Source organism: Podarcis tiliguerta, assembly GCF_965153285.1.
Source record: "Podarcis tiliguerta genome assembly, chromosome: 2".
Classification (NCBI taxonomy): Eukaryota; Metazoa; Chordata; class Lepidosauria; order Squamata; family Lacertidae; genus Podarcis; species Podarcis tiliguerta.
The window spans coordinates 101,562,285-101,579,508 of NC_139535.1; the positions used below are offsets into that span (position 1 = coordinate 101,562,285).

General features: G+C 46.5%; 1 protein-coding gene across 3 annotated transcripts in view; it reads right to left on the reverse strand.

The window, feature by feature from the left end:
- The window catches only part of LMBR1L (limb development membrane protein 1 like), a 47,103-nt gene extending 31,081 nt beyond the window's left edge, over nt 1-16,022 (reverse strand). For all 3 annotated transcript variants that reach the window (XR_014508018.1, XR_014508019.1, XM_083427550.1), the window contains exon 1: nt 15,484-16,022. Coding sequence is in view for 1 of the 3 variants with exons in the window: in XM_083427550.1 (XP_083283676.1) it covers nt 15,484-15,945 (462 nt within the window). In the remaining 2 variants the exon portion in view is untranslated. The remainder of the gene's footprint in view (nt 1-15,483) is intronic.
- Between the last annotated feature and the right edge of the window lie 1,202 nt (nt 16,023-17,224).

Sequence of the window (17,224 nt, forward strand, 5' to 3'; positions counted from 1 at the left end):
GGTCTCTCCCGGGGCTTATGCTTTTAAAAGGAAGTGCCAAACAGTCAACTCACACCAAAAGGGCATCCTTGAGCTTTGATAATTATTATTATACTATAAGGGTAGACTGTCCTGCCTGGGAAGTGGCACACCTGAGAGCTATGCAGCAGGACAGGTTGGAGTGGTTTTGTTTAGAATCTTCTAAAAGATGCCCTGAAGTTAATGTTTCCGAATGCAATAATAATTTATTATTATTTATAATAATAAATTATTTATTATTATAATAATTTATTATTTGTACCTTACCCATCTGGCTGGGTTTCCCCAGCCACTCTGGGCAGTTTCCAACAAAGATTAAAAATACATTAAAATGTCACACATTAAAAACTTCCCTAAACAGGGCTGCCTTCAGATACCTTCTAAATGTCAGGTAGTTTATCTCTTTGATATCGGATGGGAGGGAGTTCCACAGGGCGGGGGCCACTACCTAGAAGACCCTCTGCCTGGTTTCCCTGTAGCTTTGCTTCTTGCAGAGAGGGAACTGCCAGAAGGCCCTCGGCGCTGGATCTCAGTGTCTGGGCTGAATGATGGGGGTGGAGACGCTCCTTCAGGTATACTGGGCTTTAAAGGTCGGCGCCAACAATTTGAATTGTGCTCAGAAATGTACTGACTTCTACTGGGAACGCATAAGGAAAACATTGTACTGCCTACCCACAGCCCTACCCCAACTGAAGCCCACCCCTACACAATTTCACTCCTACGGAAAAAAATCATTGCAAAAACTTTCTGAGATGCACAGTTTCTAATGTTTTAATGCAACACTACCCTCCTTTTAAAAATAATGTATGGAAGGTGCTAGGCAATAACTATCGGAAGACTGCTGAAGAGCCTGCCTCCAGGGGTAGGGGAACTTTGTGGCTCCCCAAAGCTTCTCAGACTCCAATTCCCATCAGCTCCAGTTGTCACGGCCAACGGTAAAGGATGATGGGGACTGTAGTTGAGAAAAAGAAAAATCTGGAAAGCCCCAGATTTCTACTCCTGTGTTTGAGGGAGAGGTTAGGAACAAGACACAGACCAGTGTCTAGATAATAAGAGAATAATAATAATAATAATAATAATTTATTATTTGTACCCCACCCATCTGGCTGGGTTTCCCCAGCTACTCTGGGCGGCTTCCAACAAAGATGAAAAATACACTAAATGTCACATATTAAAAACTTCCCTGAATGTCTTCTGAATGTCAGGTAGTTGTTTATTGCTTTGACATCTGATGGGAGGGCATTCCACAGGGCGGGCGCCACTACCGAGAAGGCCCTCTGTTTGGTTCCCTGTAACTTGGCCTCTCGCAGTGAGGGAACCGCCAGAAGGCCCTCGGAGCTGGACCTCAGTGTCCGGGCAGAACGATGGGGGTGGAGACGCTCCTTCAGATATACTGGACCGAGGCCGTTTAGGGCTTTAAAGGTCAGCACCAACACTTTGAACTGTGCTCAGAAACGTACTGGGAGCCAATGTAGGTCTTTCAAGACCGGTGTTATATGGTCTCGGCAGCCGCTCCCAGTCACCAGTCTAGCTGCCGCATTCTGGATTAGTTGAGAGCCAGTATGGTGTAGTGGTTAAGAGCGGTAGTCACGTAATCTGGGGAACCGGGTTCGCGTCTCCGCTCCTCCACATGCAGCTGCTGGGTGACCTTGGGCCAGTCACACTTCTCTGAAGTCTCTAAGCCCCACTCACCTCACAGAGTGTTTGTTGTGGGGGAGGAAGGGAAAGGAGAATGTTAGCCGCTTTGAGACTCCTTAAAGGGAGTGAAAGGCGGAATATCAAATCCAAACTCTTCTTCTTCTTCTTCTTGTAGTTTCTCTACATTATTAGGGTTGCCGTATTTCAAAAAATGGAAATCCAGATACAGTTGTTGAACTGTTTTTGAGCTACTTTTTAAGGAAATTTGCCAAGAAAACTACATGGGTTGCCATACACCTGGGTTTCCCCAGACATTTTTTCTGATTTTTGGATATTTCACCTAGATGCTGTTTCTGAAGGATGTGTCCGGGAAATTCTGGACTTAGGGCAGCCCTAGTTACATTATCCTATTAGAGGGTTTATTTCCCCGCTGAATTGTTGAGGTGGAGCTGACTTGGAAGGAAGACAAGAAGCACAGAAGACCTGGAAGACTTGATTTGGTAGGGCAACCAAAGGTCAGCTGGCCAGCCAGCATTGCTTACACACATACACACAGACAAGAGTCCAAGCCAGCCAGAAACCTGCTATGCCTGGAACACTAAACCTTCCAATAAACGTGCCTATCAGCATTGACCTCTGACATGAGATTTCTGAACTTCTTTCAGAACCACTGGAAATTATCTTGGCATGCAAAAAAATTTTTTATTGCTCTGCATATTTGTATGCAGTAAGATGTTCGCTGACGCAAGTAATCAGAAGCTGAAAGTTCAGGTTTGGAGTTCCACGCTGTCTCTGCTGAAGCAAGAGGTTTGGCTCAGGAGATTTGGCCTGTTGTGGATGGGTGGAAGGAGCAGTGAAGATAAAAAAACAGGACAACTGTTCAGAATCTGAGTGTGGGAGGGAAAAACAGGTCTTAGCAACCAGCTGCCTCTCCCGGTTTCTCAAGTGATACCCAAATACCTGTGCTCTCCCTAAAATAGAGACTATTGCTTCAGATGGTATTTGCACAAAACTAAATACAGAATTGGGACGTGGGTGGTGCTGTGGTCTAAACCACTGATCGGAAAGTCGGCGGTTCGAATCCCCGCGACAGGGTGAGCTCCCGTTGCTCGGTCCCAGCTCCTGCCAACCTAGCAGTTTGAAAGCATGTCAAAGTGCAAGTAGATAAATAGGTACCACTCCGGTGGGAAGGTAAATGGCGTTTCCATGTGCTGCTCTGCTTTCGCCAGAAGCGGCTTAGCCATGGTGGCCACATGACCCAGAAAAACTGTCTGTGGACGAACTTCGGCTCCCTCGGCCAGTAAAGCGAGATGAGCGCTGCAACCCCAGAGTTATTCGAGACTGGACTTAACTGTCAGGGGTCCTTTGCCTTTTTTAAATGCAGAATTACTCTTTCAGATGCCTGAAAGCAGGAAGGGGGAAATGTGAATGCTTTATAATCGGAGATATTTGGGAAGACCATGCTGGTCTCAATAGTTCTTTTGGCTCTGCAAAATGCACCTTGATCATCAGGAAAAAGGTTTATTGTCTTCACAGAAGCACTAAAAAGCATAATGCACGTGCCTGATTCCAGCTCAGCACCCCACTTGCGTTCCAAGACTATCAGACATTTTCTAAACCAGCTTCTACAGCAATAGAAGCTAGGTAGAAGCTTGCTTTTAACAAGAGAGAGATTAAAATTAAGAGCAGAGATGGTTTAAGATGCCGATCTCTGCAACCCAGAAAACAAATTGTCACCATTAACAAACATGGTGCCATTGTGGAATTGTAGATTGCACACTGCCCTGCTTGAGACTGAGGCACGCAATGACATTACATTTCAAACCAAGGATGCAGCAGGTTACTGGCTTCTCTCAATAAGTAGAGCAGAACACACACCGGTGACTCAAGCAAGGTGCTGTGAGGGTAGAGAATAGAGTGCCTGGCAAAGAGGCATTGTGAAGAATTCAAGACTAGGAAGAAAAGCTATCAAGGCTGTCCATAATAGGAGTAACAAAGGAATAACACTTTGACTTTTGAAGCTCTGGATGAATATGGTATTTAACAGGAAGTGAGTTTTCCTGTTATCAGTTCCACCCCCCCCCCAAAGACTGCCAAGTTGGGGGATAAAGTGCATAGCCTGCCTATTTGCCCATCCTTCAAATCAGCCGTCACATCCAATTATTCCAGCAGAAGGTCTCCATGTGCAGCATTTATTTGGGAGCAGCGGTGGCATCTGCCAAGTCAGCTATTCTGCGAGCCACAAACTGCTTGTACTCTCAAAAGGCCCATTCCAAAGTGCAAAACCAACTATGCTGGGAATCTCAACACAGGCTATGCCTATCACACAGATCTCACCACAGAGCATTTTAATAATATCAATGAGCCCAGGTGCCCGGCATTGATGACTGCAAATGCTGTTCTATTTTGGCTGGGGGAGAAATGTGCTATGCAGCAGCAAGCCCACAAAGGTTTACCTCAGAGCGCAGCAAGGAAGGCCTGCAGTTCAGTTCCAGATGGCAAAAAGGATAACACGATTCTTTGTGTCAGGGACCAATGCTGTGTGAGTGTCTGGAGGATGGGTAGGCAAACTAAGGCCCGGGGGCCGGATCCGACCTAATCGCCTTCTCAATCCGGCCCACGGACAGTCCGGGAATCATTGTGTTTTTACATGAGTAGAAAGTGTCCTTTTATTTAAAATGCATCTTTGGGTTATTTGTGGGGCCTGCCTGGTGTTTTTACATGAGTAGAATGTGTGTTTTTATTTAAAATGCATCTCTGGGTTATTTGTGAGGCATAGAAATTCGTTCATTCCCCCCCCCTCCGCCCCAAAATATAGTCCGGTCCCCTACAAGGTCTGAGAGACAGCGGACTGGCCCCTGGTCTGGAGGAAGTGTTAGAAACTGGAATAGAAAAGCTAGGAGCCAAATGGCTTCTGGGACTTGGGACATGGGAGCCAAAACAGAATGTTTAGTAGCCACGGTGGCGGGTCAGCAACCCTTTGTATTATTTTGAACTAATACGCAATTCACATAAGTGACACATTGTTAATACCACAGTTTTAGCAGAAATTGTTAATACATGTTTAATTTGGTGTTTACAATAAAAATATCGGTATCTACTTCAGTTTTCAAAACACTCAACACTTTATTGTTAAACTCCTAGATGTAGTGTCTATCCTCAACATATACTTTGAGGCTTCAAAGCAAATACAGTGGTACCTCGGGTTAAGTACTTAATTCGTTCCGGAGGTCCGTTCTTAACCTGATACTACTCTTAACCTGAAGCACCACTTTAGCTAATGGGGCCTCCTGCTGCCTCTGCACTGCCGGAGCATGATTTATGTTCTCATCCTGAACCAAAGTTCTTAACCTGAAGCACTATTTCTGGGTTAGCGCTGTAACCTGAAGCATATGTAACCTGAAGCGTATGTAACCCGAGGAACTCCTGTACATTTCAGTAATCCTTCAGTGTCAGCCAGGTGAAAAAAAATGGCACCCAGACTTTCTGAGGTGCTTGCAAATGGAGAATCTTCAGGTGCAAAGTGCGCCAGGAGCCCTGCTAATTTCGAACCCTGTCCGGAAGCGGTTGGAGGATGGGTGGCAGCTAATGGATTGTGACTGAGTTCTGACAAGGTAGAAGTATTGTTTCTGGGGCACAGAGGGTGGGAAGGTGTGGGGGACTCCGTGGTCCTGAATGGAAAAACTGTGCCCCATTGTTCCGCCCTGTGGAACGCCCTCCCATCAGACGTCAAGGAGATGAGTAACTATATAACCTTTAGAAGACATCTGAAGGCAGCCCTGTAGAGGGAAGATTTTTAATGTTTTATTATGTTTTTACATGTGTTGGAAGCTGCCCTGAGTGGCTGGGGCAACCCAGTCAGATGGGTGGGGTATAAATAGTAAAATCATCATTATGGAATGGGATGTCCCTATTTTCACCAGAGAAATGTTGGAGGGTATGTGAATGGCATAAATGGGCATGGCTTTGGTATACAGTAACTACTGAAAGACACCCCAGGGGTACATTAGCTTGAGCCCTCTAGAGAATGGATCATTTTTTAGAGCTCTGCTGGGTGAGCAATAGATTGACAACTGGAAGAATGGAGGCCTATGAAACAGGATTATATCAGCTATAAAATATTTGGGACACCCTTGAACTGACTGTCCTAAGGCTGAGGTTTCTGGTTTTGTTCAAAGGCTTACTGGAATCTGCTGTCAAAATCCATCATTTAAAATCAATGTTGGAGGCTGCCTTGTACAAACACCAAATTCCATGGTCCATTAAAAAAATTACTCTTCGCTGTTCTTACAAAAGGTTCCATCTGCTGCTGAATCTGGAAGCTGCTACTGAAAGATTAATCAGGGCTGTAGGAGAAAAGGCGCACAATTTGTGCTCATCAAAAGGATGGGGGGAAGGTTTCACAGTGTTATGTCTCCCCAGAAGCTGTACGCTGGCTCCCTCGGCCTACAGAGCGAGATGAGCGCCACAACCCCAGAGTCGGTCACGATTGGACCTAATGGTCAGGGGTCCCTTTACCTATTCTTGCTTAATAACCGCTATAAAACTAAAGTTGTTTTTATCCCTGGGAACCATTTCCAGAGGAGGCAACTGCATTGGTCGTTTTAGCTTTAACACAGACCACCAAGAGCCTTGTGGCACCTCAAAGACTTTACTTGCACTTACTACGCATCAGTTTTCACAGACTTGAGTCCATTGCACCAGTGCAGGCTTTGGGCAACACACAGAAAGGGGCCAAAAAGTTGTATTTGCTTTTCAGATAGTGTCCTTGAAGCAAGGGCAGCCAACCTGGGAGTCTCTAGATCAGACATGGGCAAACTCCGGCCCTCCCGATGTTTGGGACCACAATTCCCATCATCCCTAGCTAACGGGACCAATGGTCAGGGATGATGGGAATTGTAGTCCCAAACATCTGGAGGGCCGGAGTTTGCTTATGCTGGCTCTAGATCCTGCTGCACTACAACTCCCATCATTCCTGGCTGTAGGAACATGCTAGGCTGGAACTGATAGGAACTGAAATCCACAACATCTAGAGAGCACCAGGTTGACTACCCCACTGTTGAGACTATGGGCTGGCTCATTGATGTATATGAGAATGGAAGAGCGATGTTGCACGGCAAATTTCTTTCATTGTATACAGTGGTACCTCGGGTTACATACGCTTCAGGTTACATACGCTTCAGGTTATATACTCCGCTAACCCAGAAATAGTACCTCGGGTTAAGAACTTTGCTTCAGGATGAGAACAGAAATTGTGCGGCGGCAGCGGGAGGCCCCATTAGCTAAAGTGGTGCTTCAGGTTAAGTACAGTTTCAGGTTAAGAATGAACCTCCGGAACTAATTAAGTACTTAACCCGAGGTACCACTGTCTAAGCTAGGCACCAAATGCCTCCTTGAAACAAGGTTGCAGTCGCCAAAACAGACTGTCTAGTTGCCATTAGGGGGCAAGACTTATTTTTCAAATGATGGGCTGACTGTGATCAATTCTCAGTCAAACATCTGGATAGTTCAGATGACAACCTTGAGCTAGGTTAAGAGCTCTGAGAACATAAAGAAGAAAAGTCACTTGATCCAGGGACATATATATACTGGCCTATTCCAACCTCTTTTTCTTAATGGGGACTGCTCCTGCTCTGGCTGCGCACACACACAAAAGCAATTTGGTTCCAGAAATTCATTCCAGTTGTGCAGATAACATGTAAGTGACAGAATTCTACAGCATGGGGTGTTAGTGTGTGAAAACAGTCCAGAACCAATAATCCCCAGAAATGCACCTCCAGATGGCAGAGACATCAAACACCATCCGGGCACCCAGGCATTTTCACTTGGTCACAATTGGTCAAAAGCCAGGTGCAAAATGCGCCTAGCTAATTTTGAGCACTGCTGAGAACATGAGACGGCAGGAATGCAGGAAGCATCCTAATAAATCCTTATGACAAAGATGTTTTCAGGTCAACAGTTCTACCTGGGGGGAAATTCTGGAAGCATGCCTGCAGCAGCCGATGAAACACAACCACTGAGCCTAAGCTGGCTCAAAGATTACTACAGTATCTGGATGGCTCAAGGGGATGAATTATGCATGCCTCTCGTGTCTGAATGTTTGCTGGATTTTTAGAAGTGCAAAGAGTAGCATTATGGCACACAAGCAAACATGGGGATGCAACCAACCTACAGTTCAACACACACCCCATATCTGATCTCCTGTCGAAGCCTATTCTTACTCCTCAGTTTTAAAAATGACATAAATTAAAGGGAAATTGGTCTATCGCCTCCAATTAGACAGGAATGGCTAGCTGGCTAGAAGCTCCGGGTTCAGAATAAGTTTGCCATTGAACGCCAGTTACCTTAAAGCAGTGTTTCCCAACCTTGGGCCTCCAGCTGTTTTTGAACTACAATTCCCATCATCCCTGACCACTGGTCTTGCTAGCTGAGGATTATGGGAGTTGTAGTCCAAAAACAGCTGGAGGCCCAAGGTTGGGAAATGATGCCTTAAAGGACCAGCGCTGATGCTTCTCAGATGCATGTGGTCACTTCTTTGAACAGACTATACAGTGGTACCTCGAGTTACAGACTCCACAAACCCAGAAATAGTACCTCGGGTTAAGAACTTTGCTGCAGGACGAGAACAGAATTCGTGCGGCGGCAGCAGCAGGACGCCCCATTAGCTAAAGTGGTACCTCAGGTTAAGAACAGTTTCAGGTTAAGAACAGACCTCCAGAACGAATTAAGTTCTTAACCCGAGGTACCACTGTAGAGATGCAGGACAATATGCTTGGCCTGATTCAGGAGATCTCTTCTTATTTTTTCAACATGGTGCCCTTCATATGCTCAGTGCTAAAAAATGATTACAGTGGTACCTCAGGTTACATACGCTTCAGGTTACATACACTTCGGGTTACAGACTCCACTAACCCAGAAATAGTACCTCGGGTTAAGAACTTTGCTTCAGGATGAGAACAGAAATCGTGCAGTGGCGGCACAGCAGGAAGCCCCATTAGCTAAAGTGGTGCTTCAGGTTAAGAATAGTTTCAGGTTAGGAACAGACCTCCGGAACGAATTAAGTATGTAACCAGAGGTACCACTGTATGTGGTAAGCACCAAATGGCTCCTTAAACCAGGGCTGCGGTTCCCAGATCAGAATGCCTGGTTGCCATTTTGGAGCCAGCATTTTGGAACCAGGTGACTCAAAAGTCCTCCCCACCCCATACGACCCTTTGGTTCCTGAAATTCATTCCGATTGTGCAGATGTAATATAACAGGTAGAGTTCTGCAGGATACCGGTATGTTGCTAGTGAGTGAAAACAGTCTAGATCCAATGATTCGCAGGCCTGCACCTCCAGCTGGTGGAGAAGTCAGGAGCTATCCTGGCCCCCAGGCATTTTCACTTGGTCGCAAGCGTTCAATAGCCAGGTACAAAATCTGCCTGTCGCCTAGCAAATTTCAAACACTGATGCTGCTCAACTACAATTCCCATCAGCTCCAGCTGGCATAAGTCAGTGGCCAGGAATTATGGGAGTTGTAGTCCAACAGGAAGGGAAAGGGCACTATGTTACCTAACCCTGGACTAAATTCCTTGGGCATGCTTGTCAACACATGCCAGTGGCTCAATGCCGGCTCCTCCCAAGTGAAAACACACACGTTTAAAGGTTGCTTCTTCTGCCAACATGGCCCTCTAGAGCAGGGGTCAGCAAACCTTTTCAGCAGGGTGCTGGTCCACTGTCCCTCAGACCTTGGGGGGGGGCGGACTATATCTTGGGGGAAAATAAAAATGAACGAATTCCTATGCCCCACAAATAACCCAGAGATGCATTTTAAACAAAAGCACACATTCTACTCATGTCAAAACACCAGGCAGGCCTCACAAATAACCCAGAGATGCATTTTAAATGAAAGGACACGTTCTACTCATGTAAAAAGACGCTGATTCCTGGACCGTCAGATTGAGAAGGCGATTGGGCCGGATCTGGCCCCCGGACCTTAGTTTGCCTACCCATGCTCTAGAGCTATACACTCGTATTACGCAACTCCCCAGTATTATCCCGGCTAAGCAGATTACTGAAGCCGTTACAGAACTCCAAATCCCTGATAACGCTCCAGAGTCCGCAGATGGGACTTCGGACTAACCTTTAGCACACAAAGCCACGTTGGGAAGCTGAACTCGCTGCACCAGAGAGGGAGAGATGCCAGGAATCTCACGGCTTGCCAACCTCCTCATATCATGCATAAACTGCATGCGGAGCTGTCTCTGGGCAGAGACAGGGCCACAAATAGAGATGCAACTCTTGCTAACGCTGCCATCCCGAAAAAAACAACATCCCACCCAGCGCTCTGAAACTGAGCTGCTTGTGCATCAGGTGCCAAAATGGAACTCTTAGCAAGCATTACAGAAGCTTCACCTCAGAAGTCCCTGTGTGACACAGCAGAGCCTCGACTTAAATCTGGGAAGGGCGAGAAAGGCCATTACCTTAAAAACCATTGTAAACAGTGAAAATCGTCAGTAGGACTCTAATAACACTTGTCGTTTAATGGTGAATTTTGGATATAATGGAGATGGAAACGATTTGGATTATAGTGGTACCTCGGTCCTTGAACAAAATCTGTTCCGTAAGCCTATTTGGCTTCTGAAATGTTCAGAAACCGAGACGCAGCTTCCTGTTGGTTTGCAAGAGCTTCTTGAGCTCAGCAGAAGCTGTGTCGCACATTCAGGTTCCAAAAAAACGTTTGAAACAGGAAGCATTCACTTCCGGGTTTTCGGCATTCAGGAACCGAGGTTCCATTGTATTGTAAAAGATGCAAGAGGAAAGGATTAATAATAGGACCCGCAAAGGGGAGGAGGGAAGTCTGGGAGATTCTTTGGAATCTTGTCTTTATGTTGTATGTTTGTGATTGTAAAAATTTTAATTTGAAAACCAAATAAATAATTTAAAGAGAGAGAGAGAGAAAGAGAGTTTCTAATGGAGGTCTAACACAGGCTACTCCCCCATGGTGAAAGCAGCATAGCTTTAGGGAAAGTTCTGCTCATTGTAGAGCTAGAAAAGATTCAGGAAAGAGGAATCCACAAGTTGAAGGGGTTGGTGCAAGTCTCCTATGAGGAAGGCTTGCAAGACTGGCAGCTTCTAAGTAAAGCGGGGAAGGCATGATAAGAGGTGTGTATCATGACTCTGGAGGGAAGACATCAAATTTACAGCATGCTACAATTTAAAAGAGGGACCCGGGTGGTGCTGTGGGTTAAACCACAGAGCCTAGGACTAGCCGACCAGAAGGTTGGCGGTTCGAATCCCCGCGACGGGGTGAGCTCCCGTTGCTCGGTCCCTGCTCCTGCCAACCTAGCAGTTCAAAAGCATGTCAAAATGCAAGTAGATAAACAGGTACCGCTCCGGCGGGAAGGTAAACAGTGTTTCCGTGTGCTGCTCTGGTTCGCCAGAAGTGCCTTAGTCATGCTGGCCACATGACCCTGGAAGCTCCCTCAGCCAATAAAGCAAGATGAGTGCCGCAACCCCAGAGTCAGCCATGACTGGACCTAATGGCCAGGGGTCCCTTTACCTTTACAGTTTAAAAGAGAATTGCATGAAAATGCTTTACAGGTGGCATTTGACACCGGTTAAGTTAGCTAAAATATTTAGATCCAGGACAAGCGTATGTTAGAAATGCAGGGAGGCTGAAGGCACATGGATTCACATGTGGTGGAACTGTATGGAGAATGGAGATTGAAATTGACTGATTATGCAGAATTGGACAAATTAACGGGGAAGGTTCGGTATCAATGAGACCAACAGTTCATCGAGGACTGGGGAAGATTTACAGATTATCTGAAAGGCATATGTGATGAACAGATAACATTTGTTGGTTTTCAAGAGACTCTGTGAAAAATAGAGAAATATTGTAAAAAAGAGAATAATAGGAGGGAAGGAGATATCTAAAGGCAATACTAAGTTAAGAAATGTGTTAATAATATAGATATAAACGAAAGATCGGCAGAGGAGCTGAGGGAAGTCAAAAAAGAAATGAATGTGTGATAAAATGTGAGTTGATTGTATAAAAAATTGTTGGAAAATGAATAAAAAATATTATAAAAAAAGAAAAGAAAATGCTTTACAGGTGGCATTTGACGCTGGTTAAGTTAGCTAAAATATTTAGATCCAGGACAAGCGTGTTAGAAATGCAGGGAGGCTGAAGGCACATGGATTCACACGTGGTGGAATTGTAAAAAGATTAGACAGTTTCAGGAAATGATTTACAACAAGCTTAAGAAAATGTTTAAATCCTCTTTCCCGAAAAAAACCTGAAGCCTTCCTGCTAGGAATTATGGGTCATGAAATTTCAAAAAAGCTCAGGAGAATCTTTATGTATGCCACTGTGGCAGCCAGAATTTTAATTGCAAAAGACGGGGAAGGATAGGATATACCATCTAAACTAGATTGGCAAAACCAATTAAGGGAATACGCTGCAACTGGTGAGACTATCAGGTTAAGAGACGTTGCAGATGAAAAATTTATCAGAGAATGGGACATATACAGAGTTTATGTAAAAGAACACTGTCAAATTACTAATCCGTTGGCAGGTTTTTTACAGCTGTATCTTGCCCTTCCTTCTAGACACTGAAAGTAGTGTGCATGGTGTTTCCAAATGGTCTTTCATTCAGATCCTGATCTTTGAACTTCAGAAATACACCAAGGCAACAAACGCTCATTCGAATGTACAGCTCACAGAAAAGAGAAAGATCCTGAAAGCAAGTGTCAGTATGGCTGAGAACAGTTATGAACACCTTTGAGGCTTGTTTGTCTAAGCAACTTTTGCCTCCCAAACATACAACATAACAGCAAAACAGGGACACGTATATCAGTCCTTCACAGACACAGATAGCCATCTGCATGCATTTCTTAGAGGTTGGCATCCTGGCCAGGTCACACCCTAGAGTTTCTCCCACACACCTTTAAAATGGCATCTGAATTGGGACATTATGTTAAAGACAGTTTCTCCTCTCTCTTCCTCCTTCCTCCCTTGTTAGGAAACACTCTAAGGAGGTCACACAGTATGCGGAAGAGGAAGACAGGCATTAGGAGGGGAAGCGGGGAGACACAAAAACATGGCTGTTACCTCTCCCAATTCTGTTTTTAAAAGGTACAGTGAGAAGTACCCAGCCTGCGATCTGGAAATGCCAACTTTATTTGCACAAAGGCCAAGCGACCAGTTCACCAAAGGAAAACACAGGCAAGATGTTTGCTGTCACATACTCTATTGTGAAGCAAGCCACGATTATTCCAATTTCCAGAAAAGCTTGAAGGTGGGACTGAGACGCCTCAAGGTTACCCAGTCAGAGAAGATGCCATTTGAAAATGGAGGCACAAGCAGTTGATAAAATTTTGAAACCTCAAGCCCAGAGATGGGGAAACAACAGCCTTTCATTTTATGGAACTACAGCTCCCATCGTCGCTGGTTGGGCTGATTGGAATAGGAATAGTTCCCTTATTCCTGCACTAGACCACCTGCTGTATCATCACCAAGGGCAAATCAAATGCGCGCACACACAAATCCTCCAGAAATTAACACAAACATGCAACCTTCTGCTTTCATGAACCAGCTTGGAATAAGTATTTGAACATTACAGATCGTCTGGCCTGCCCAGCCCTGACTCAGCCAGCCCATGACACCAGACTTCTCTTGGTCAGGAAGACTCACAGCCACAAATGCTTCTTATTTCAGCTATCTAGGCACACACATACATCCCACAACTCACCAGTGCCAAACATGCTGTTGGAGAATGCAAAACAAAAGCAGTCAGCAGCTAGACCAGGGGTCAGCAAACTTTTTCAGCAGGGGGCCGGTCCACCGTCCCTCAGACCTTGTGGGGGGCCGGACTATATTTTGAAAAAAATAATGAACGAATTCCTATGCCCAACAAATAACCCAGAAATGCCTTTTAAATAAAATCACACATTCTACTCATGTCAAAACACCAGGCGGTCCCACAAATAACCCAGAGATGCATTTTAAATAAAAGGACACATTCTACTGATTTAAAAACACGCTAATTCCTGGACTGTCCGTGGGCCGGATTTAGAAGGCGATTGGGCCGGATTTGGCCCCCGGGCCTTAGTTTGCCTACCCATGAGCTAGACTCTAGGCTTCTCAAAGCAGAGTCCAGCCTGCTTTTGCTCACCAGAAAAGCACAATGTACACCAATGGTTCTAGAGAAATACTATCTGGGACCTGGGCAAGAAGACTAGGGCTCCAATATCCACTGGGTTGTGACGCTCGCTGGGTTGCCTTGGTCAGGTCAGGTCAGTATTTAATGATTAGCCATTGTTATATTTATATCCCATCTTTCCTCTGAGCAGCAAAAGGTGGTATACAATGCATCTCCCTCTCTCCTTTTTATCCTCACAACAACCCTGTGAGGTAGGTTAGGTTGAGAGGTAGTGACTAGGCCAAGGTCACCCAGTGGGCTTCAGCAGACTCAATCAATAGAGCATGGGCAAAATATTTTTGCATTGCAGGGGGCTGACCTAGATCACCCTTGTGGTCCCTTTCAACTCCACAGTTCTCTTATTCTAGATACAGAAGTTGTCCCAAGAACTCCTGTTATGAGGGCAGCTCTATAAATGGGTCCGTATAGTTAAAGTTATGGTTTTCCCAGTAGTAATGTATGGAAGTGAGAGCTGGACCATAAAGAAGGCTGATCGCCGAAGAATGGATGCTTTTGAATTATGGTGCTGGAGGAGACTCTTGAGAGTCCCATGGACTGCAAGAAGATCAAACCTCTCTATTCTGAAGGAATTCAGCCCTGAGTGCTCACTGGAAGGGCGGATCCTGAAGCTGAGGCTCCAATACTTTGGCCACCTCATGAGAAGAGAAGACTCCCTGGAAAAGACCCTGATGTTGGGAAAGATGGAGGGCACAAGGAGAAGGGGACGACAGAGGACAAGATGGTTGGACAGCGTTCCGAAGCTACCAGCATGAGTTTGACCAAACTGCGGGGAGCAGTGGAAGACAGGAGTGCCTGACGTGCTCTAGTCCACGGGGTCACGAAGAGACGGACACGACTAAACAACAACAACTATAAATGGGAGGGGGCACACACAAATAAGTCACTCAAATAAAAAAACAACTTTGTGCAACAACATTAAGTTAGTCTTTTAATTACAGATTATGTCGTTGCGAAGTTAAGAACTCCACGAGAAACATAGATAAAAACAAACGGGGGGGGGGGAGATGCTTGTCTCAGCCGCTGTAAATAAGTTGACTCACTGCTTATTCTCTAACTAAGTGAGCAAAACTCTGCAAGTGACATGCTTGACCTCAATTTCTCAACCCGCCTTCTCAACTACCAGGTTATGACAGCACAATCCTCTGTGTTGGAGAGACGTTTCACCGCAGAGGAGGCCTGACGGGACTTGTTGCTCTCTCCTACCGTGGGCTTTTCCGCATTGCCAGCCAATGCCCCCTTCACAGCCTCTGTGTCAGGCAGGCTACGGTACCATCCCAACCGGGTCTACACGGGAAGTAAGCGCTGCTGACCCCCCCACCCCCCTTACCCAAGTCTAGGCTTCCCATATTTCAAAGGCTGAAAATCGGCGGACAGAAAAGTTGTCGAGCTATTTATTTACGCCAAAGTTCTAGCTATTTAAAGCGGAAATCGGCACTGCCGACGTCGGTGGCCACGCGTCCGGATTCCCCCGGACATGCATGTGTCCGGGAAATTCCGGACGCGCGGCCACCCGGGGGGGGGGGCAAGTCGCTTCCTCTTCTGTGACCCAAAGCCAACTCCCCCCACCCCACCCCACCGCCGTCCCGGGAACATCCCCGCACCGCCGGCCGTCTACTCACGAGGCACTCCCGGACCCGCTCGTGGAAGAGCTGCTCCCGCGTCGACAGCACATCGCCTTCCGCGGAGTCCATGCTCTGGTCAGCATGGCTGAAGGCGAGAAGGGCTGGCTCGGGAGCCGGGGGAAGCAGCGCGCGGGAATCCCAGAGGCGCCCCAGGGCGGGAGCCACAATGGAGAAGGGAGAGAGCTCCGTCCGCTTTCCTCCTCCTCCTCCTCCGACTTCGCAGGCGCCTCTTATTTGGGGGGTGGGGGGGTCCCTTTCGACGTCACAATGGCGCGGCGACGTCACAATGTACCCTCGGCCGCAGCCCACGGAGCTCCGCGTTCCATTCTTAAAGAGACACGGCCCCCCACCCGCCAGCCAACGACGCCACTCTCGCAGCAAAGGAAGGAGGCACCCTGACGACGCCAGCTCCCCTTCGACGGAAACGCGCCGATTGGCTGGAGAAGGGCTCGTTTTCATTGGCTGCCTGCGCAGACCGCGGCTCAACCTGGTAGGCCGAGCGGAGCGTCCATTATTCCGCAGGTAGCCACGCCCATCCCGGCTGTGAGCGCCGCAACCCCAGAGGCGTCCGCGATTGGACCTAAAGGTCAGGGGTCGCCTTTGCCTTTACATTTATCTCTTCTTTTCTCTGCCCCGGTGCGGCACCCTCGTTGAGACAGGGGGGCTCTTTTGAAGTTCGAGGGAAAGTTTCTAGAAGATCATAGACCCTGAGGATCATATGTGGGAAATAACTGTATACAGCTGAAAACGCTGGCAGCATTAAGATAAATTCAACAGTGTAAACAAGTTTTGATGGATGCAATCATGGTATAGTTTTTGTAAAATGTGCTGGGATTTATGATACGGGAAATGAACCATGGAAGGAGAAGAAGGGAAGTCACTGATATCTTAAGGATGTAAAATGAGTATTTTAAAATATAAAAATTATATATATATATAAAGGATCATCTAGTCCAAAGCCCTGCAATGCAGGAATATGTAGCTGTCCCATATGGGGATTGAACCTGCAACCTTTGGCGTTATCAGCACCATGCTGTACCCAAAATCTGCTGGGAGCTCAGACGCTGCAGCTGCTAGATTTAATCTGGAGCATTTAGTCCATCTGCTAAAGATCTGGGTCAGTTCGCTCGATAAAGTTTATTTGTGCTCTCTGGAGCTGTTGAACTGCTGGTTGGAAAAGCACTAAATGTTATCCCATGCAGCTTGCACAGTTCTGTTCTCGGTGTGACTCTCCCTGTCCGAGAACTAGAGTAACAAGACGCAGTTTGGTGCACACACATAACAACAACAACAACAACAATTTATTATACGCCACCCATCTGGCAGAGTTTCCCTAGCCACTCTGAGTGGCTCCCAACAGAATACAGTATTAAAAACACGATAAAACATCAAACATTAAAAACTTCCCTAAACAGGGCTGCCTTCAGACATCTTCTAAAAGTCAGACAGTTGATTATTTCCTTGACATCTGATGGGAGGGCGTTCCACAGGGCAGGCGCCACTACCGAGAAGGCCCTTTGCCTGGTTCCCTGTAACCTCACTTCTCGCAGGGAGGGAACCACCAGAAGGCCCTCGGCGCTGGATCTCAGTGTCTGGGATGAACGATGGGGGTGGAGACGCACACACCCCACACATGTTTAAACATACACATGCACAAACACACAACATGAACACACACACCCCTCCCTACGTTTGTTCTTAAACGGCATAAAATGTCCAACATAACTTAGACTCACAG